At 35.4% G+C, this 22,120-nt stretch overlaps 2 protein-coding genes across 2 annotated transcripts in view; both read left to right on the top strand.

Moving 5' to 3' along the window:
• Positions 1-9,637: 9,637 nt before the first annotated feature.
• LOC104089936 (uncharacterized) lies at positions 9,638-14,745 on the top strand. The gene is made up of 6 exons (XM_009594957.4): positions 9,638-10,413; positions 11,742-11,933; positions 12,280-12,519; positions 13,084-13,301; positions 13,565-13,819; positions 13,996-14,745. Exons 1-6 carry the CDS (start codon positions 10,035-10,037, stop codon positions 14,308-14,310), a joined length of 1,599 nt encoding a protein of 532 aa, XP_009593252.1. The 5' UTR covers positions 9,638-10,034; the 3' UTR covers positions 14,311-14,745.
• A 1,815-nt stretch (positions 14,746-16,560) lies between these two features.
• LOC104089947 (tRNA ligase 1) overlaps positions 16,561-22,120 on the top strand; it is a 35,885-nt gene continuing 30,325 nt past the window's right edge. The window contains exons 1-6 of the mRNA XM_009594966.4: positions 16,561-16,870; positions 18,301-18,744; positions 18,829-18,879; positions 19,198-19,280; positions 19,924-20,023; positions 21,710-21,788. Of these exons, the coding sequence (XP_009593261.1) occupies positions 16,730-16,870; positions 18,301-18,744; positions 18,829-18,879; positions 19,198-19,280; positions 19,924-20,023; positions 21,710-21,788 (898 nt within the window). The 5' untranslated portion in view covers positions 16,561-16,729. The remainder of the gene's footprint in view (positions 16,871-18,300; positions 18,745-18,828; positions 18,880-19,197; positions 19,281-19,923; positions 20,024-21,709; positions 21,789-22,120) is intronic.

Genomic DNA, 22,120 nt, shown 5'->3' with positions numbered 1-22,120 from the left:
GTTGGTTTCAATATTTGCAAATAGTGCAGATTTTTAAATACGCCGTCAGTTGCAATTTCGTTATTAATATGAAAATTCGACGATTCGTTTTTTAAATACGCCGTCACTCAATTTGACCATAAAATCCTCATACGATGTCCAAATTCGACGATTTATTTTGCTACGGGTCCGTAATTACGATACAGATCTAATGCTTCGATCAAAAAAGAAATCGCAGCTCATTCTTTTCAATATGATATCATTTATGCTTGGAAAAACGACGCCGAAACATAAGAAAAACGAGCGCAACACAATCCAAACCTATCCGAAACTCACCCGAGACCCTCGGGACCTCAACCAATAATTCCAACAAGTCATATATCACTACCCGAACTTAGTCGAACCTCCAGAACACCCAAAATAACACCAAAACACCAAATCAACCTCGAATTCAAGCTTAAGAACTTCTAAACTTCCAACTTTTGTCAATTCAAGCCTAATTCTACCACGGACCTCCAAATTAAATTCGGACACACTCCTAACTCTAAAATCACCCAATGAGTTCGTTTATTCATAAGTCAACTTCCGGTTGATTTTTCTAACTTAGCTTTCTAACTAAGGGACTAAGTGTTCATTTCACTCCAAAACTACTTCGGACCCAAACCTACCAACTCGATACAACTCAACACAGCTGAACAACACATAAATAAGCAGAAATGGAGAAAATGGGGCTACAACTCTCGGAACGACCGACCAGGTCATTATAGGGGATCCCATGATAGATTAATTAATTAGTTTCTCCTTGATTTGTGCCGTGATTTCCGCCGAGATTCTCCCCATAATAGCGGCTATAACAACTTTTTTGTTTCTTGGCTCGATCTCGATCTTGGCCGATCTCGGTCTTGATTGGTTTCTGGGGCTCGAGCTCGATCTTGGCTGATCTGTATTTATTCGACCTCGATGTCTCGGGCTCGATCTTGGCAGATCTCTATTCGTTCGACCTCGATGTCTCGAGCTTGATCTTGATCGATCTCGATCTGGATTGGTTTCTGGGGCTCGAGTTCAACAATCAAACTTCGCATTATAGCTCGATATCATAATGATGAACCTCGGTCCATTATGTTCCAATCTCGAAAGGCAAACTCGATTTTGATCGTATACGGCCCTAATAAGAATTTTTTCATTTCTAGAACTCTTACCGAGAACCTGATTAAGAGTAAGAGTTTGAATATATAGTAAATATTGTCGGCTCAATTGATTAATATTTCACTTCAAAGGTGTGGATATAATTAATGATTTTACATTTTTCAAATAGCTACGATGAGTTAGGCTGATTCATTAAGTGATCATCTTAGCTTAGGAGAGGGACTATATTTATTTTTGGCCAAACCATAGAAGTATAAGTTTCCCCCGTGAGGACAAAAGCTTACCACTTTTGGGTGTGTTTGGTATAACAAAAAATATTTTTCGGGAAAATAAATAGCAATTTTGCTCATTTTCTGGTGTTTGGTATGCAAATTAAGGAAAATAACTTCTCAAGAGTATTCGTAAATAATTTAGATACAATAAACATGAAACCATAAACATTCGAACCAACAACCTTTCGAACCTACAAATTTCATAAACTTCTGAACCGCTAAACTTTTGAACCCGAAAACTCTATAATTTCTAAACCCACAAACTTCCAAACACATAAACCTCTGAACTCATAACTTTGAAACTCGTAAAATTTTGAACCTGTAAAGTGAAAAATGAAAAAATCATAACTGAATTTTTTTTAAAAAAAATTGTGGGGGGGGGGGGGGAGGGGGTGGGTTTGTTGTGCGGGGTTGAGGGGTTGGGTAGTACAGAAAAACGAAAAAACAAAAAATAGAAAATTGAAAATACAAAAAAAGAAGTAACCAAAAAAAATTGCGGGGTGCGGGTGGGGTGACGGGGTTGGGGTAGGTGGATGGCGCAGAAAAACGAAAACAAAAAAAAATTAAAGTTGGATGGGGTTGGGGTTAGATGTGAAGGTAGGTGGAGTTTTTGGAAAATATTTTCCTAACTTTTTCTAGGTAAGTTATTTTCCTTCAATTTCAAGAAAATGTGATATCTAAGAAAATATTTTCCAAATTATTTTGTGCAACCAAACATTAGAAAATGAGAAAATATTTCCGTCATACCAAACACAACCTTTATCATTATTAAAAAAATAGATAAGGACAAAACTAACAACAAATCATAATTAGTGAACGACACGCAATTATCATCTCTCTAGAGGGAAAAAAATGTTCTTGAGTTAGACAATGTATACTTTTAGATAGGAAATTTCTTCTATATTATTGGTTAATAGTCATCTAGTAAAATGTATTTTACGATTCGGTCTCTTTCTTTTTCTTTTTTCTTTACCCGAACCTTCGCCACGAAAAAGAACAAGAACAAAACTACAACGAAAAGGACAACAAGAATAAAATTACAAACTTAAGTAAATTTTCCACGCACTTGCATCTTGATGTATTAAAGTTTTATAAGTTAGTTAAAGTAGGTAATATATACAACTAAAGTTAAAATAGCTTAAAGAAAATAACTTTAGCCCATAAATAATAGAAATCATTTTCTCCGTCTTGATAAAAAAATATTTTCCAAACATTAGAACATAACTTTCCCATGATAAACATTTTCTTGAAAAATAATTCATCTAATGCGTGCAAAATTACATTTTACTCCTTCCACTTCACCAACCTATCTTTGATATCTGTGATTAGGGGTGGCAAAATGATTAAAAGAAAACAGTTAACCACTCATATTATCCATTAAAAAATGAATTGGATAATGAACTATTTAAAAACGGATCAAATATGAATAAGAACCATATTATCTATTTAAAAAATAGATAACCAATGGATACCTAATGGGTTTAACTTTTACATTTTTAAAGCCTCAAATTGGAGGTTACTCAAGTTTGAGAGATTAGGAATTCTTCCAAAAGTGATCAAACATGAAGTCATGGATATAATGGTTACCCATATTATCCGCCGGTTAACCCGTTTTTTATCTGTATCAAATATGAGTCGGGTCGGATAATTTATCTATTTTTTCATTACCCGTTTTCGACCCCTCCTATATCTGACCCGACCCAACCGTTTGCCAACCCGCTTTTCACAGGGGATGTTTACACAAATAGCCGGTCAAATTTATTGTTTATTTTTTTTAGCTAGTATACATAAATTATATATTGATTACGCATAATTATATATCTGTCGGCTATTTTTAATTAGGATAACCATTATTTAGGTTAATTCTTCTTTTCGTGGAATCAATGAGTTGGGATTTTGGGGGATCTCTTGGTTGTAAATTTGTAATATTGCTTACAGTCTGTGTTTTGCATCACTGACGCTGGACCACCACCTAATTTATTCTTTTAGCCACTTCCTATATTATTGTGTATGGGCAATAGTATAGATTCCACGTGCAAATTTTCAACTATTCTCCTTTTAAAAAGGCCACCCCTTTTCTACATTCTCTCATTATTTTTCTTCTTTTATATTTTACTACTCTAAAGTTTACATTCTTTAATACTTACATCCCAGTTTTTTTCAGCATGCGCCACCTCTTCCAGTTTTATCACAAGTGCTCTTTTCTAGTTTCACGCGATCTCTCTCATTATATATTAGTATTTCACTATTTTTTTATAATAGCGGTACTTTAACCTAATTTATGCCGTATAAATTTTATCGATAGTCATCCAACTTTATGCTCAGTACTCCAAAGTCATTATTCTTTCTTTTGTTACATAAACGTTATTTTACTTTGCTCCACTTTTCATAAAAGTAACTTTGATCATTTTTGTAAAAAACTCAAAAAATGACAAAAAAAATAATCCTTATATGTGAGGTAAATTCAAATTGGGCCCTTAAATATACTCCTTAGTTGTTTTGATCCCTAAGGTTGTCAAAAGTGAGCACTTTTAATTTGAGGCAAATTCAAATTAATCCTTATATTTGAGGTAAATTCAAATTGGGCCCTTAAATATACTCAAAAAATAACAAAAACTAATCCTTATATTTGAGATAAATTCAAATTGGGCCCTTAAATATACTACTTAGTTATTTTTATCCCTAAGGTTGTCAAAAGTGAGCACTTTTAATTTGAAACGGCTGATGCCATTGGAAATGTACCATTCTGGGCCACGCCCTCCATAAGACTCACCAAACGGACTAGAGCGTCCTGAAGCACTGGAGTAGCTATGAATCCTTCAGGGATCTGAACTGGTCCAGCTGGTACATTCTGAACTGGAACCTCCTCCTGAAAGTCCACCTGAGGTTCTACAACAGGTGCAGCTGCTCGAGCTCCGGACTGAGCTCAACCTCGGCCTCTAGCACGACCCCGGCCTCGACCTCTACCCCTGGCCATAGTTGCCACTGGGGGTTCTGGTCCCTGTCCATCGGTAGAGGTATTACGTGTCCTCACCATCTGCGAGAGAATAAGAGTAGAATGGTTCAATCATCGATGATAGAATAAAATCGCACGACAGAATAAGAAAGAAGTGATATTGTTCCTAAACTTCATAGCCTCTGAGAGATAAGTACAGACGCCTCCGTACCGAACCTTCAGACTCTATAAAGCTTGCTCGTGACTCGTGAGACCTATGTAACCTAGTGCTCTGATACCAACTGTCACGACCCGAAATTTCCACCTTCGGACCGTGATGGCGCCTAACATTTCACTTGCTAGGCAAGCCAACGTTAGAATAATATTATCTATTTTTAAAATAATTTTTAAATTTATTAATAATCAAAGAACAAATACAGAAGTAAAGTCTGAAATGTAGTGAATAATCCATAAAAACAATGGTGTCTAATTACCATCCCGGAATTGGTGTCACAAGTGCACGATCTTCTAGAATAATACAAATAAAGGTGTCTGGAAATAAACACACAGCTAAAGTAAAATAGACGGAGATTTCGGAACTGCAGACGCCATGCAGTTATACCTCAAGTCTCCTCCGAGTAGCTAAAATCCGAGCAAGTCTATGGCACGCCGCTGGGACCAACTCCGAAATTTGCACAAGAAGTGCAGAGTGTAGTATCAGTACAACCGACCCCATGTACTGGTAAGTGTTGAGCCTAACCCCGACGAAGTAGTGACGAGGCTAAGGCGGGTCACTTACATTACATGTACGCAATATTAGTAACAACAACAATAATAGAAATAAATCAGGTAACTCATTTATAATAATTGAAGCCAGCTCAGCAGTCATAACCAATTATCATTTTCATCAATTCTGTTGCAGCGTGCAACCCGCTCTCACAATATATTCACATTCAATTCTGTTGCAGCGTGTAACCCGTTCTCATAATATATTCATATTCAGTTCTGTTGCGGCGTGCAACCCGCTCCTCCATTATATTCATTTTAATCAAGTCTGTTGCGGCGTGCAACCCGATCCCCCAATATATATATATATATATATATATATGTGTGTGTGTGTGTGTGTGTGTGTGTGTGTGTGTGTGTCGACTTTTAAATAAGTCTGTTGCAGCGTGCAACCCGATTCTCCTGTTGCGGCGTGCAACCCGATCCTCCAATACATTCATTATAATTAATTCTGTTGCGGCGTGCAACCCGATCCTCCAATATATTCATTATAATCAATCCTGTTGCGATGTGCAACCCGATCCTCCAACATATTCATTTACCAATTCTTATAGAAGAAATTTCCCTAATAAATGCAAAAATTAATATAAAATTATAAGACAACAAGCATACAATAATTATGATTTAATTATGAAACAAACAAAGGCAAATAGCAAATTATTATGAAAATCAGAGAGAAAATATGCAGTTTAATATTTAATATACTAAATGTCAAATAACAATTAAGACACATAATTCAAATAGCATGTAACAATTAATGCAGGAATTCAAGAATTAATATTTGACAAAGAATAGGAGAGAAACAATTATTATAATAATTAATTCATGATTTAAAATAATTTATGATTTTTCAAGTAAGCAGGCAAATAATTAATTTGACGACGTATAGACACTCGTCACCTCACCTATACGTCGTTCACATGCAATTCACATAACAAATAATTTGAGGGTTCTATTCCCTCAAGTCAAGGTTAACCACGACACTTACCTCGCTTTGCAAATTCCAATCAATTACTCGACCACAGCTTTTCCTTTTGAATTTGTCTCCAAAAGCTTCAAAAATCTATTCATAAACAATTCAATATACTCAATACGAATTATAGGAATTAATTTCATATGAATTTACTAATTTTCCGAATAAAAATCTAAAATTCATTAAAATATTCGACAGTGGGACCCACGTCTTAAATCCCGGAAAACTCGCAAAATCCGAACACCCGTTCTACTATGAGTTTAACCATACAAAAATTATACAATTCCGATGTCAAATGGACCTTTAAATCTAAATTTTTATTTTTTGAAAAGTTTTACAAAAATTCCAATTTCTTCCAAGTAAATCCAAAATAAATGATGAATATAGACATGGATTTGTGAAATATAATCACTTTTGGTTATAGAACACTTACCCAATTCAAAGTCGTGAAAATCCCCCTTGAAATCGCCCAAATCCGAGACTTGAAACTCAAAAATGAGTAAAAATGGCGACTTCCGAATTTATGGGCTCTGCCCAGTCATTTTCGCATATGCGGATAAAAGTTCTGCATTTGCGGACTGGCATTTGCGAGACAAGGCTTGCATTTGCGATGCCAGGCTGCCAGGTGAAGTTCCGCATATGCGGACATTCCTGTCGCACCTGCGACATCCGCTTCTGCGCAAAATGGCCGCACCTGCAAAGATCCCAGGCCAGCCCAGTCCCGCATCTGCGCAATTCCGCCGCACATGCGGAATCACACCTACGACCAAGACCCTCGCAGGTGCGATTACATCAGAGGCAGAAATTTCCAGAATTGGCTTAAGTCCAATTCTTGTTCCGATTTCGATTCGAATCACGCTCGGGGTACTCAAGACTCCGTCCGAATATACCAACAAGTCCAGAAACATAATACGGACTTACTCGGAGTTTCAATTAATGCCAAACAACATCAAAATTTCAATTCACACCTCGATTCGATCTTTTAAGTTTTAAAAATCTCGTGCCAAAACATATTAAATGAATCCGGAATGACTTCAAATTTGGCACAAAAGTCCTAAATGACATAATAGAGCTATTCAAATTTCCAAAATCGGATTCCAGCTCCGATATCAAAAAGTCAACCCCGTAGTCGAACTTAGAAGTCTTTAGCCTTTAAATTGCTAGTTCCGTTAAATGGTCATAACTTGAGTTAGGAACCTCCAAATTAAATTTCGGGCATACGCCCAAGTTCCAAATCACGATACGGAGCTACCGGAACTGTCAAAATACTGATCCGGATCCGTTTGCTAAAAATATTGACCAAAGTCAACTCAGCTGAGTTTTAAAGCTTTATTTCACATTTTAATCCTTTTTTCACATGAAAACTTTCCGAAAAATTTTACGGACTGCGCAAGCAAGTCGAAAAATGATAAATGGTGCTTTTCAAAGTCTTAGAACACAGAATTACTTATTAAATTTAAAGATGACATTTTGGGTCATCACAACTACACCTCAAAAACTATACCAAATCTTATATTGAGCCAAAAATAGCCAAAATTGTAAAAAAAAATACACTTCTAAATTTGATTCCATAGTAAATTTCTTTTACACACTTTTCATTAAAGTAACAATTATAGTTTGTTAAATATTCGACGTAAATCAAAAGTACTCACTTTGGACAACCTTATAGAATCAAAAATTAGGGAGTATATTTAAGGGCACATTTTAAACTTACCCCCAAATATAAGGATCATTTTTGTTATTTTATCTCATATTTTATATGGGTTTATCAAAGTTATTTTTGTAAAGAGTGGAGGAAAGTAAAATAGATTTTTGTGTAATAAAAGAAAGGATAATGACTTTGGATAATGCGCATAAAACTGAATGACCACTCATAAAATTTAGTCAATTTATACATATGTGAATTATTTATTTGTTGCCCATTATTTTTTATCAGATAGATAGAAAGAAATCAACTTCAAACTTACAGTGTTACTCTATAAAAGAAATGACATATTTTGAGATATGACAATTAATGCATTCAAGTATAAAGAAACTATACAATAGAATTTTATGGATCTTAGGGGGACCATGGACTTCCGGTCTTGTTTCAAGTACAAGTATAAAGAAATTATGAACTTCCACGTTTGAGTTAAAGCATACTGATTATACTAGTCAAAATGAAACACGCAAATCCATATTTCAAGAATTGTTTTTGGGAAAATGACACTATATAATCCCTCAAAATAATAACAGAAAAAAAAAATTATATATATATATATATATGTATATATTTTATATTTTTATGATTATCAAATATAAATAATTTCTGATGCGGATTAAAAGTAAAAAAAACTCTCTTTTTACGGACGCCGTGAGGTGGGGTTTTATTTGGGTGAGGGGTGAGGGGGAGGGGTAAGGGAGGACCATATACCCATCAACCGTTAACACATTGCTTTCATTTCATTTAGGATTGTTATGTGACTTCCACTTATTACAACCCATCCAAGCTTGTGAAGATCAAAGAAAAAGACTTTAACAGAAAAAAAAAGAAAAAGGAATAGACTTTGGGATTTAAATTCTCTGCACCACTCTTAAGTTAAGTTATATACAGGAACAAGTAGCTCTTCACGACAAATATGATATGTTACCATGGAAAATAAAGTAGTAGCGTAATATGTTATTAATTAAATTATACTTATAGTATTAAAATTTGTTACGCTATCGACATATAATTTAATCCAAAGAAGTTCTGTTTTAATTTATTTCTTGTTGGTCTAATCTTATCTTAACCCCCCCCCCCCCCCTTCTAATTATCTTGCAACAAACAAAAAGTGATAACAAGTGTTTACATCTTAAGTAACAATTGATTAAAAAATGTTTACCTCATGTATTTCGAACCGAAAAATACACATATGTAACGTAAGGGTTTTAATCTTATCCTTACCCGGGATATAGTCTAGTCGTGCAGTGACAAAGAGCTAGAATTTAACTCAGTAATGTTATGAATTCAAATTTGTTTAATTTAATATTTTCTGTTTTGTATTAACTTAGTGTAAAGGGTTTTATAGCCTGTTCGACTAAACTTCTAAAATTAACTTATTTTAAAAAGTATTTTTTAAAATAATATTTTTAGTGAGAAATAGTTTGTGTTTAGCTAACTAAGAAATAATTTGTGTTTGGCTAAATAAAACGTTTATGAACATTAATTAGTATTTGTCCAAACTTTTAAAAAGTATTTTAAAAAATATATTTTTCTCAAAAATACTTTTAAAGAGAAAATATTTTTTCTCTGTTTCTCAAAAACTATAACTATTCAAAAATATTTTTTTTTCTTTATAAAAGTTTTATCAAACACCTTCACTTATAAAAGAAAACAAAATAGCTTCTATATCAAAAATCTAAAAATGATACGACAATGTTTTCACGGAAACATAGAGAATAAAGAAAAGGGAAAAAAACAAAAGTTTACCGGCAAATACCGGTAACGTTCGTTACTCTCTCAAGTCTCGATAAAACCACACGTCCCCACCACTGTCACTACCTCACTCCACTCCACTATCTCTGACGCCGCTCTTTCCTTACGTGGCAAAATCTCAGCCCTTTATCTACCCAATAACCTCTACCTACTGCCCCCTATACTTTCCTCTAATTACACTTTGGCCCTTCTTCCCTTCACTTAAACCTCAAAGCCAAAAAAGCTTCAACACAATTCACATATACAAACACAATAGTGATATACGCATTTCTCATAGATAGAGATACATGCAGATTTGTTCATAAACTTAACTTTAATATAAATACACGCAAAGGTAGTAGAATTATACATATTCTTGTACAAAATACAGGAATCTATACATACATATGCACGTGTATATGTATATAGTGAGAGAAGAGAAAGAGCAATAGCTTACAGTTTACGCTGTTGAAGAATTTCGATTCGGTTTTTGAAACGGAATTTTCCATGTCTGAAGTCAACGAGTCATGGAGAGAAGGCATAGACACCGAAATCCGGTACAATTCGAGCTACTCCGCCGTCGGTGGCGGAATTGGTGTGGCTAAGGCAGCGGCGGCGGCAGGTAATGAAGCTGAGAACTGGAAATTTCATGCGGTGGAGTTTGCTAAAGGATTTGCGGAGATGAGTGTGGAGTTCGGGAAAGGGGTGAGGGATGTGTTGAAGCAGAGTGTGATCAGAGAGGATTCGGTACTCGTGAGGAAAGTTGGAGCGCCGTGTTATAAACTTTGCCGGAGGTTGAGTTTTCTGAATGAATACTTGCCGGAAGATCGTGATCCGGCTCATGCTTGGAGTGTGATATTTTTTGTCTTATTTATTGCCTTTTCAGGTACTTGAATTTAGTTTTTATGGCTTGCTTTTGAGAGAATGTAGGATGAATTTTGGTAGAGTTTAAGTTCTGTGCACTAAAACTGTAAAAAATATTTTACACAATCAGGTCACTTAGTAGTTAGAAGAATCCGTAAAGTCGCAATGTATGTTACTTAAATCCATTTTGGAAAACTTTCTCTGCCTTTCAAGAGCTTACACAATTTCAAATATGAGCATGAGATGATTTTAGTAATGTTGATTTTGAAGTAACGTATTAACTTAAACTAGGGAAATTTATACTATGATCGCATATATTTCTTATATACGGACTAGTTTGAAATTAGGCTATGCAATATGGTGTTGCTTGTTATCTGGTAACTGATATATTGTCATTTTGGCTCTGAGGATGGTTTTACGACAGGTTAATATTGGTCTCAAGAGGACAAACCTTGGCGACTGTTAGAACTGTAATATACGAGTTTGAATCTCAGTATTTATTAAGATTGCAGTTAGAAACCGTCTTTTTCTTGAATTCTCATAGATGACCAAAAAAAAAGGAAAAAAGAATTGCATTCTTAACCTTACAGGAATTGATTTATCTCGGTTGATTGTTATAGTCTTCGCTCGTCAGAAATGTTTTGAACAAGTTTGTATAACTGTGGTATTCAATTGATGGTGCTTTTAGAATGATTAATATTGCCTTGTTGATTCATTCTCTGCTTTTTGGTCAATCCTGCAACATTGTCTAGGGCATTTAATAAAATCTTCATCCTGACTTGGAAGCGAGTTCTTGTGTTCCGGAGCACAAGTAATCTAGTTGATTAACAAAGTAGGCTGTTATAAGAGGAATAAAAATGAAACTTATTGATCAATAATCTGCAGAAACTATGCTCATGGAGTCTGATATATGTGGATGGAGAAAGGAGTGTCTGCATAAATCAGACAGATACAGCTTCTTCTTTAAACTTTTAACATCTGAGCTTATGCAGTAGGAAAATTGGCCATTCGCAACCTACGCACAGATTGAGGTGCTGCAACCAATTCATACTTGCAATGTGTCTTGAAATATTGTGCATGATTACTGCTTGAGCTTCACGTCTTTTTTCCTATTAAAATTATAATGCTCACTGTAATTGTGGAGAACAGAAAAAGTCGAGTTCCTCTCACTGGTCCAATAGAATTTGTGAAAATTGTAATTTTAGAGTGGGTTGATAACTTGATATCGTTCATTGTTGTTGATCAAATTCACTAGTTTTTGCAAATATCCTCATGTTTTCAAGACTGACTGCTATTTCTCCTTTTCTATGCCTCTCTTTTATAATATTACTAACAGAAGCTAATCTGCAGTACTGATTGTAAGTAGTGATGATATATCTCCAAATCCATTGGTCAAGAAAGTGTATGTACATCCTCCAAATGCTAGTCGAATTTTGCTCCCAGATGGTAGACATTTTGCTTATCATCAGCAAGGTGTTTCGGCTGAGCAGGCTAGATTTTCTATGATTGCCCCACATTCTTTCGTCTCGTCCCGTCTTGCAGGTATTGTACTGAACCTTAACCTGAAAACCTTTCCAATTAACATTCTGTATGGTTCAAGGGAAGGGGAGACCAATAGAAAGAGTGAAAGGATTGGTTGGTTCTGATTATTGGTGTAGTAAATCAAATTACCTTTGAGGAGATGGAATAGCTTTTTCGGCAATATGTGCAACCCCATCAGTTCACTTCCTAATCAAAAAAGGTCACCCTGCTTATTTACTTACCTTCTCCCTGTTCGTTCTATTTTCACTTCAAACATAGGTAAAAGTGGTTTATTTTGAAAGTCCTTTGTACAAGCATTTTCATATGTATTAATGGGGTGTGTTTGTTGCCTTCTCAAAACAAGCAGGAATACCCGGCATTAAGACTTCTCTTCTGCAAGATTATGGGGTTCGCTTGGTAACATATGACCTTCCAGGATTCGGGGAAAGCGATCCTCATCCTTCTAGGAACCTTGAATCATCAGCCATGGATATGCTACACTTGTCATATGCTATCAATGTTACTGACAAATTCTGGGTGGTGGGATTCTCTGGTGGAAGTATGCATGCTTGGGCTGCCCTTAAATACATTCCTGACAGGATTGCAGGTACGGTGGTCTTTGACTTTGCTTTTGTTGACAGTATGTCATTCTCATCTCAAGTGCGCATGCAAGGATCTTTAATCATCCTGCAACTGACTTATAGAGACATCTAGGTGGCTGCTGTCACACTCAATGTTTGACAGCTTATCACAGACAGCCGGAGACTTTACAACTCCATAGCTTCTTTTCAACGCCAAGTGGACATAACAATTCCCAAAGAAATGATGTATTGCCAAAGTCTATGAATCTTGTCAAATGAGTGAAACAGTGTGCAAATTAGCATAGAGCTCATTAAACTAAAGTGCTATGAAGGCCTAAAACATACTTGTGGAGTTGGAAATGTCACTGGTTGTCTACAGTGGGTGAAAAAAGGTCCTCAAGATACTGATGTTGCTCTTTCTTGATTCTGGGTCCCTAGGGTTCTTCAATCACTTCATTGCACCTAAGGCTTACGACAAAGATTTCAAAAGCCCCATATATACTTTATTCTGGTGCACTTGAGATGCAAAACAAAATTTAGGTTCTCTTCATATCCTCTCAGCTGAATCTAAGTGCTGATTGAATTTGCAGGTGCAGTCATGGTTGCTCCAATGGTTAATCCATATGAACCAAAAATGACCAAGGAGGAGAAGAATAAAATGTGGAAAAGATGGACAACAAAGAAGAAAGTCATGTATACGTTAGCTAGGAAGTTTCCCAGATTACTTCCTTATTTTTACCGTAGAAGCTTCCTGTGTGGAGTCCATGGCCAGATCGAAACACGGCTTTCCTTGTCACTGGGAATTAGAGTGAGTAACCTTGATTCTTGTCAGAAAACTATGGGATAGTGTAACAACGGTAACATCTCAAAGTTGACTGTGCACATATTATTATGTTATTAGATTCATGAATTGGAAATAAAGTTTTCAAACAGAAATGAAATCATTACCAAAGTTTGCTGGTCTCTCTATTTATAGTTACAAAAAACGTTGTTATACATTGAGATTGTGGTTGAATAGTTTTGACAGATTTATATTATCAGGTCAATTAACTGAATGTCATATTTTTCCAGGATAAAGCTCTGGTGGAACACCCATTGTTTGAAGAGTTCTGGCAGAGAGATCTAGAAGAATCGGTGCGGCAAGTGAATGCAAAGCCATTTGTGGAGGAAGCTGTCTTACAGGTTTCAAATTGGGGTTTTAGCCCTGCAGACCTCAAAGTGCAGAGAAAACGCCCTGGAAAAGGTATTCTGCATTGGATTAAGTCTCTATACGGTCAAACAGAAGATATCTTGAGTGGATTCCTTGGTCAAATACATGTATGGCAGGTTGGTTCATCCCTTCTTTCTTACCTGTATATATTCTTTAGATGGGGTCTATCATCCTCTTCTTTGTGATACTTCTTCTATTCCCCTTACTAAAGATTATTCCTCATTATTAATGCACATATATATACCAACATGTTTCTCGATCTCGTGAGTAATTAAACTTTTCAATTTATTAGGGGATGGAAGATATGGTGGTACCACCATCCACAAGTGATTTTTTGCAGCGAGTCCTACCAGATGCAATGGTACATAGGCTCTTATATGAGGGTCATTTCACTTATTTTTACTTTTGTGATGAATGCCATAGACAGATATTTAGCACTGTCTTTGGGAATCCTCAAGGACCTCTTGCCACAGAACCAGAAGCAGACCAATCTCGCATAAATAAAGATGACGGAGATATACAAGATACAATTATGAGTGATGTTTCCACTGATGAAGAGAATGCATCTACACTAGTCAATTCTGATAAAGAGGACTTTATAGACTAGCTTGACCACCTGCAGTTTGCAGCCAAATTACCTTAAATGTCCATTATCTATATGGCCACAGTGGTTCCTTCCTAGCTTTGTGAATAATACGAAGCATAGATTACCTAGGAGGAAATAGTTACAGTAAAGATGAGTTTAACACACTTTTATGTAGTCTCAGATCTATTTATTACAAGATCACAGATATAAGCACCCCAATTGAACGCCTAGCCTTAAGCTGAGTCTCGTTATATGGTTTTGATTAGGCTGGGTTCAGTTGATAGGAGAAAAATTACAGAGCCTTTCAGTAACATTGGCATATTTTTGCGACTTCTTATCCTTTCCTTTTTCATTAACATTTTTGTTGTTTATAAAAAGGTCCAAGAAAGTTTGGAAAAATGACGAACTATTTCTAGTGTTCTTTTTTTTGTGGTGTATTGAATGTTGGAAAACTAATATCTTCCCCCGCTGATGTCAAAAGAGTATGAGAATCATGAAAAATTGATGGAATAAGATTGATTATCTAGGATAATGATGGTTTACTTTTACGTACTTGATATTTGCTTCTCAAAATGTGAAACCACACTTACCACGCATGGCCATCAAAGTAACTAGCAATGTACTCTTTTTATTTTTTTATTTTATATATATATAATTTTTAAACTAGCAATGTCCTCTTCCTTTGTTCATTTGTTCCTAAAAATAATCATGAAATTGCTACTGCTGTTTACTACTGTTTCAATAAACATTTTCTTCTTTCCCTGCACGGTAATAAAAAATTTCTCGTTTTGAAATTATTGCCGATAGCAATATAACCTCATGAAATACTCGACCAATTTTTCGCTCGTTTGTTTCCCATTTCTTAAATGAATGACACAATCGAGTAAAGGTTAAATAGTTAAACTACTGGAGTACATGTTTTTGAAAATAAAATTACTCTAATAATAAAGTTACATCACAAAATATTTTAAAAGTTTTCATACAGAATTTTTTTTTTACACTTTTATATTGTTACTGTGCCAGACAAGATAGTATAAGCCTAGAAGAACAGTAAGGAAGGGAACATGAGTATAAATTGACGGCGGAAATGTTTACCTAGCTTAGTAAGGCAGGTCATCACAATTTCATTTTCTTTATTCAAACAAAAAATTCGGGTTCTCGTTTATTAAATATTCGTCCACCTTTTCTCAATCAACATTGCCTTCTCATTAACTTATACATGACATCGAAATATTTTTTGTTTTGAGTAAATTATAACACCTTATGACTCAAACATTTGAACAATTTGTATAATGGAAATCATGCAGTACCCTTATATTTTAAATTCAAATATTTGAACTCTCTACATACAAGAAGTTACAAGAACCATACCCACTTTGGTAAATTAATGTAAAACCGACGGGACATAATCAAAAGGAAATTGCTACAAAAAATAAAAATGTTTATCAAATTGTATGAAATTTTAAAACAGAACAACCTCCAAAAAAGAACAATTTTTTTCTTAATAATTGACACTTCATGTATTATCAAATAATCTCGTACTAATCTGTAGCAATATCTCTTAATCTATATCTATATTATATTAAAAATACAAAAATTATTAACGAAATATGATCGACTTTTTTATCATTTATAAGTGCATTCTACGTTGAATAAATTATTATTTTAAATACAAAAAAAATGAAAAATTTAAATTAAATTACGAAATAATTAATGTCACTTTACGTTTTAGCATATTATATTTTACAAAAGGGATGATTTTCCATAGAAATTTGTAGTTATAAAAGTACTTTTTTGCTAGCTTTATATTTTAAATTCCAAGAGCCCGTTTGGATTGACTTAAAAAAAGTAATTTTTCAGCAAAAATAACTTTTAAGTCAAAAAACAATAAGTTGAGGTTGCCCAACCTATTATTTTTGGCTTGTTTTAAATATTTTTTAACTTATTTCAAGTACTTCTTGACTTTGACAAATGCTGAAAAAAGTTAAAAAAAACTTAAAAGCTGATTTGACCAACTTAAAAGCCAATCCAAACACCTTCTAAGTAGTTTTTTGTTGTCCCAATTTTTTCGTTCGGATCACTCTAAATAACAATTTTAGAACTTGCATTTTTTCCCCATATATTGACATTAAATTTATTGCTAAACAGGATTTGCAATTTTGCATTAATTTTTATATTATAAAAATACATCACATTTATGTCATTTTTAGAAGTTGATTCTCCTTAATACGAGGGACAGGCGCAATCCGCCTACAGTAAGACTAGTAAGTACAAATCCTCTACTAACGACCCTGAAAATAGAAGCAAAAAACTGTGTTACTTCAGTTATTGGAACCCATTGATTCGAGACCGCCTCTACGCGGTGGTAATCTTCCCCCCTGAAATTACTCGCCGTTTCTGTATAAAATATTAGCTTAGTCTTCCTTTTCTCTAGCACTGAATGTCGGTATCGCATAGGATCGTTTACTCTTTCATCCCCAAACTCCATTCTCCAACTACTTCTAGAACCTTCCTCTTCTTTCAATCTCGTTCTCTCACGTTCGCTAGCTCGCTCTTCTCTTCACCCATGCCGAACAATCAGGTATATTACCATGTTGTATTTACATCGTTAATTATTTCTTGTGTTGTTGATCAAGTTTTAATATTGATATTGCCCCTTCTTGTTTCTTCTAATTTTGGTTTCGTTTGCTTTTCAATTTCCAGTTATGAGATTGCATTTTAAAAGAGCGAGTTTTTGATTAACTTGGATGTTGTTATTCTGACATTTTTATTAAATTTAGAAAGAAAAATAAAATTATTACACCTGATGATGCTGTCAAAAAAGCTCAATATCAATTATCACGTTGAAGCTCAAATATATCTAGAAAAAGATGATTAATTGGCACCAAGTTTCAATCTTATTTGTAAAAAACTAGTGTGCAGTGTACTTTGGAGTCCACTATTGATTAAATATAACAAGAAATTACCAATGTCTGCAAATTTAGAGCAACACAAAAACAAAAGCCTAAGGATCACTTCTCTAACTAGATAGCCAACACCGGAAAACTGTCTTTGCATTGCATAATTTGGTGTTGAATGATTCTTACCTCACTGACAGCTCTGTACTTATTATTGCCGTTCATTGCTTTCTCCAATAGTGTATTCATGGACCTGTTTCAGGCGTATCTACTTTAACAAACAGAATATGAAGCACTAGGCTCGTACAGGTCAAGTTGAGGCTTAGCTGTTGTTTCCATATCTATCAATAATTGCCATTAAGGGAAAGAAATCCGATAGTTTCTTGAGAATGGAAATCATACCGCTAGTAGTGGATAGGAACTAGGAAGGAACGCTAAACAAACCTGCAAAGTGTGTTCTATTTTTATTTTCTCTCTTTTTCATATTCTGTTTTGAATCTTTGTTTATGTTCTGTGCTTTTATAGTCACCAAAAATAAGAAACCCTTCTTTTACTTGTGGTTCGCTTGTACTGTCAAAATCTTGGTAATTTCTTGACGAGTTAAAAAATCCAAACTATGGCAGTGGTGTCACAATTTTTTTTTGGTACTAGTTTATCTTTGTGCCATCATCACCATCACCTTATATTGCGAGCTTCTTGTGCAGTATAGCTGTGTTCGTTGTTTGATTATTTAGGAGGGTCTAAGATAGTTGTGGAGTAACCCTCAGGGGTTGGCCTGGTGGCAATTGACTTGAGCCTTGGGGTTTGCTCCCTTTCAAGGTCTCAAGTTCGAAACCCACTGGGTGCAAACAATTTCTGAGGGCCATCGGACTGGGTAAAACCTGAATTAACCGTGGTGCACTTGCGGGAAACTCCTTGCCGAGGGCCTGCGCACCCCCGGGATTAGTCGGGGCTCAAAGAGACTCGGACACCCGGTGCAAAATCAAAAAAGAAGAAGATAGTTGTGGAGTATCATTTCCGTCAATCTTGTTCTACCTTTTTTTGTCATATTATGTGTCTGTAAGTGCATCTAGGATTTGGATTTAATTTAATCACTTTAATTTCGGAAATGCAGAGAAGGGGTGGTCATAAAGAGAAAAGATGGCAAGCGAGGCCAAGTTCCAACAGGGAAACAGGCTCGTCTTCAAATGGCGAACCTGTATCTGCTGCAACTACTGGAGCCATTACCAACCGTCTAAATTCCTTGGATATTAGTGAAGGTGTTGCACAGTCTAGTGCTCCAGTGGTATCTCTTCAAGTTGGGAGCATTGGATTAGCAACCCAGTCACCTGTACAGAATCAAAAAGTCATCTGGAAACCCAAAGCATATGGAACAGTGTCTGGACCCCCAACAATTGAAGCTGAAAAAACATCAAATGAACAAAAGAATGCTAATTTAAGTAAATTATTCAAGGATAATTTATTGGAAAACTTTACTGTAGACAACTCAACATTTTCCAGAGCCCAAGTAAGGGCTACTTTCTACCCAAAATTTGAGAATGAGAAGTCTGATCAGGAGGTAGCGATCTCTCCAACATCTCTTTCTTCTGTGGTTCATGATGCTTAAGAGAAGCGATTCATGAATGGTAGTATGGTTTTTCAGATTAGGTCAAGGATGATAGAGATGGTGTCCAAAGACTTGGCTACAATGGAGGTAGGACTCAAGCTTGATTGGCTTTTGATGTTTTGCGAATTTAATTTCTGTTGATTCTTTTTATTGGGAAGGTACGTTTTTCTTGAACGATGCAGATTTCAGGTTTAGTTTACCTTACAATTCTCGTTCCTTCATCAAAACAATACTCTAGCAAGTTGGATATTTATAAAGATGCAGTCACCATTTTCACTACCTTGGTTATCGCTGTAGCTGGGTTATCTTGTCATACTCTCTTTTTGTGTTTGTTTCTCCAGTTGTTAAAATTTATATCTTATAGGTGTTTTTATGCTGCTCATGCGGGAAATAGTTTTCTTTCAGGTCTCACTTAAGCATTCTGGATCTCTTTTTATGTATGCTGGGCATGCGGGTGGAGCATATGCCAAGAATAGCTTCGGGAATATGTATGTATACTTGTGTCTACCGCATATATATTTTTAAGCATCTTCTACTTCTTTACGAATATGTAGGGTTAGCGCAAAGTTTTGAACTTCATCAATGTGGTCATGCATCCTTTGAATTTTTTGATACCATGTTTATTCATTTCCTTGTTTGATTTTCTTATGTAATTTGATTCTTTCCTTATATTAGCCCTGACAGCCATGTGGGGCTGCATTGGCAAGTAGTTGAATATCCGGATGCTTTCATGTTTTCTATAAGAAGGTTGTTGGTGTAACTATTGTTTTTTTGGTAGTCTTAATTGTGTGCTCAGCGGGTTGTTGCTTCAAACAACTTTCTGGAGTCATGGCTGTGTTATTTTGAAAAAATGGTGGAGCCTGAGAGGCACTTCACTTGACATTCTTCTTCTCCTTTAAAGTGTAATAAACTCATCAACTACTTTTCTCGACGGATTTATGTTCTGCACCGATGCTTCTCATTTTGTGTAGAGAATGATATAGGCCTGGGAGCACCATTTATAGCAAAATCATCCATTCTAAACCTCTGTGGCCTTCTATATAGTTGGATCATCCATTACCTGGTAATTTTCATGGTGGTTAAACTCTTTGAATCTCAACTAAAGCTTGCTGTTCTATTTGCATTTTGTAGCTACACTGCTGTTGGTGTCTTTGTTCTTGGACGGATGTTTCGTGAGGCATGGGGTACTCAAGCAAGCAAGAAGCAAGCAGAGTTCAACGAGTTTCTTGAGGTATTGAAGTGATTTCTACGATTTCCTTCCTGTTGTTTTTACTTGTAGTAGATTTGTCCTTTGAATTTCTTGTCTTTTCTGATCTCCTCTCTTGTTCTATCTTTTTTTCTTTATGGCCTATATTTTTTTTGATGTGCAGAACAAATTGGTTGCGCTGATTGATTACTAATTATATACGTGTGAATATTTGTATATCTCCAACTACAATCTATTGCCTAGATCAGGTGGAGTCTCCAACCCTGTTATTCATTACTTAAGCAAAATGTTATAAAATCATCCACATGAATTAAAGAAGATCTGCTGCCAAAGACAAATGGAAGTCTGTAGGTTTTTTTTTGCATCCTTGGCAACAAAGAAATTTCTGCACCTCCACCATTACGTAAACATGCAAGCGTCTGTGAGTAGATGAAACTGTATAATCCAGATAACTGAAACTCCTTTTTTTTTTTGGATAAGGTATCATATTAGTATATATATTAATCAGCGATTACACAAAGCAGTGTAGTCCTATGTAATTACAAGGAGAATTAAAGCCTGAGTTCCTAGTCCTTAAACTATCATAAGTAATCTAAAATCTCATAAATAGACTCAGCTTCTTGTAAGTACTCTTGTTTACACCAAAAATAAAAGAGAACTAGACAATTCATCTTCAGCTTTTGAATGGAACTTCTATTATCCTGATGAAACTCTTAGTAAAATGAATCCTGATGATCATTTATTGCTCCTCACCAAGGCTGGGATCTGCAAGGTTGAAGCCTGGGATTTGCTGGCTTGACACCAAAAAGGGAAATGGCTTGAGAGAGTTTGTTTGATCGAGAGGAAGAAAGTGACAACCAAAGTTGTGGGTGAAGGGAGAAGATATTTTCTTAGTTGGAGGACGTTACCTCCATGGTTCAAAAGGCATAAAACTTTACCTTATCCCAAAAAAAAGCTGAAGACGTTATGGAATGACCTTTTCTCTTATAACTATTTGGTATATAATGGCTTAACTTATGGTTTTGAAAGCATTACAGGTACTTGTAGATGCTTAGGTAGTTCTACTCAAGGATTCCGTAGGCCAACAAGGAGTTGGATACTCAATACATTTTCTGAAAAAACTTTAATTCCTATAACTCTGACTAGACTTTTCTAGGATTTTGCCTAACCGTTACTCTGTAACATCACTGAAAATGCTCCTGAACTTGAAATTCTAGGAAGTATTGGTTATTTGAAAATAAATAAATAAAGGAGTCTGAAATGAGACACTTAATACGTTTACGGGATTTGGTAGACCTTATGTGTGAGCATTGCCTTGAGTAGACCTTGCGCTATGACCAGCTGCCTAGGATAGATCTTGCGCTAGAGTTATGTGGGTATAGTTTCTTTCTCTATATTTTAATTTGCTACAGTGGCAATCTTTTTCTTGGTGCTTTCATCTCTTGAGCGTGGTTCATTAGGTCACATACTTTCACTATTGATGGGATATCACCTTTTGTTTGGAACTATCACTCTGAAAATATTACTCTGATGGAATGCCAATTGTCAGAGCTCTATCTGTTTCTCACCTGGTGTTAGTTTTGCTCTATCATGTCATGTCATGTTTCATTTTCACTCTATTTTGTTAATTTAGCTGCAAAAACATTGTAAAGCAGCTCGTATTCTGACTTATTGTTTGTAATTCGACTTACTAAACCTTTGATGTTGCAGTGCAATCACATGTGCATATCAATGGAGTTGGTCACAGCAGTATTGGGGGACCACGGACAACGCCCACGAGATGATTATGGTAAGGTTTAAAAGGAAGCCTAACATCTCCATGAAATTATATCCTTGGAAGAGGTCATATGTCTTGGTTCAAATAGTCTTCAGTCTTCTAAATGAGTGCTTTGACTATTTTTTGGGTGAACATTGGCTCTCAACTATTTGTTGGTCTTAAGAGATGAAAATCTGTTAGTTGTGCTGAATCACAACATAAAGATCTGTAGGTGCTTGCTATGTAGAAACCTTCATAGTTTTGGAGGTTAAATGAGAACGTGGATTTATGTACGGTCTGAGCACCACGTTTCCTGATATTCCAAAATGTAGTTCATTGCTGAACAAGGTTGTTTATCGTTATGT

The sequence above is a fragment of the Nicotiana tomentosiformis genome, chromosome 11 (genome assembly GCF_000390325.3).
Source record: "Nicotiana tomentosiformis chromosome 11, ASM39032v3, whole genome shotgun sequence".
NCBI classification, from domain to species: domain Eukaryota; kingdom Viridiplantae; phylum Streptophyta; class Magnoliopsida; order Solanales; family Solanaceae; genus Nicotiana; species Nicotiana tomentosiformis.
The sequence above is the reverse complement of the archived record's forward strand: the minus strand, read 5'-3'. Positions and strand labels throughout refer to the sequence as shown.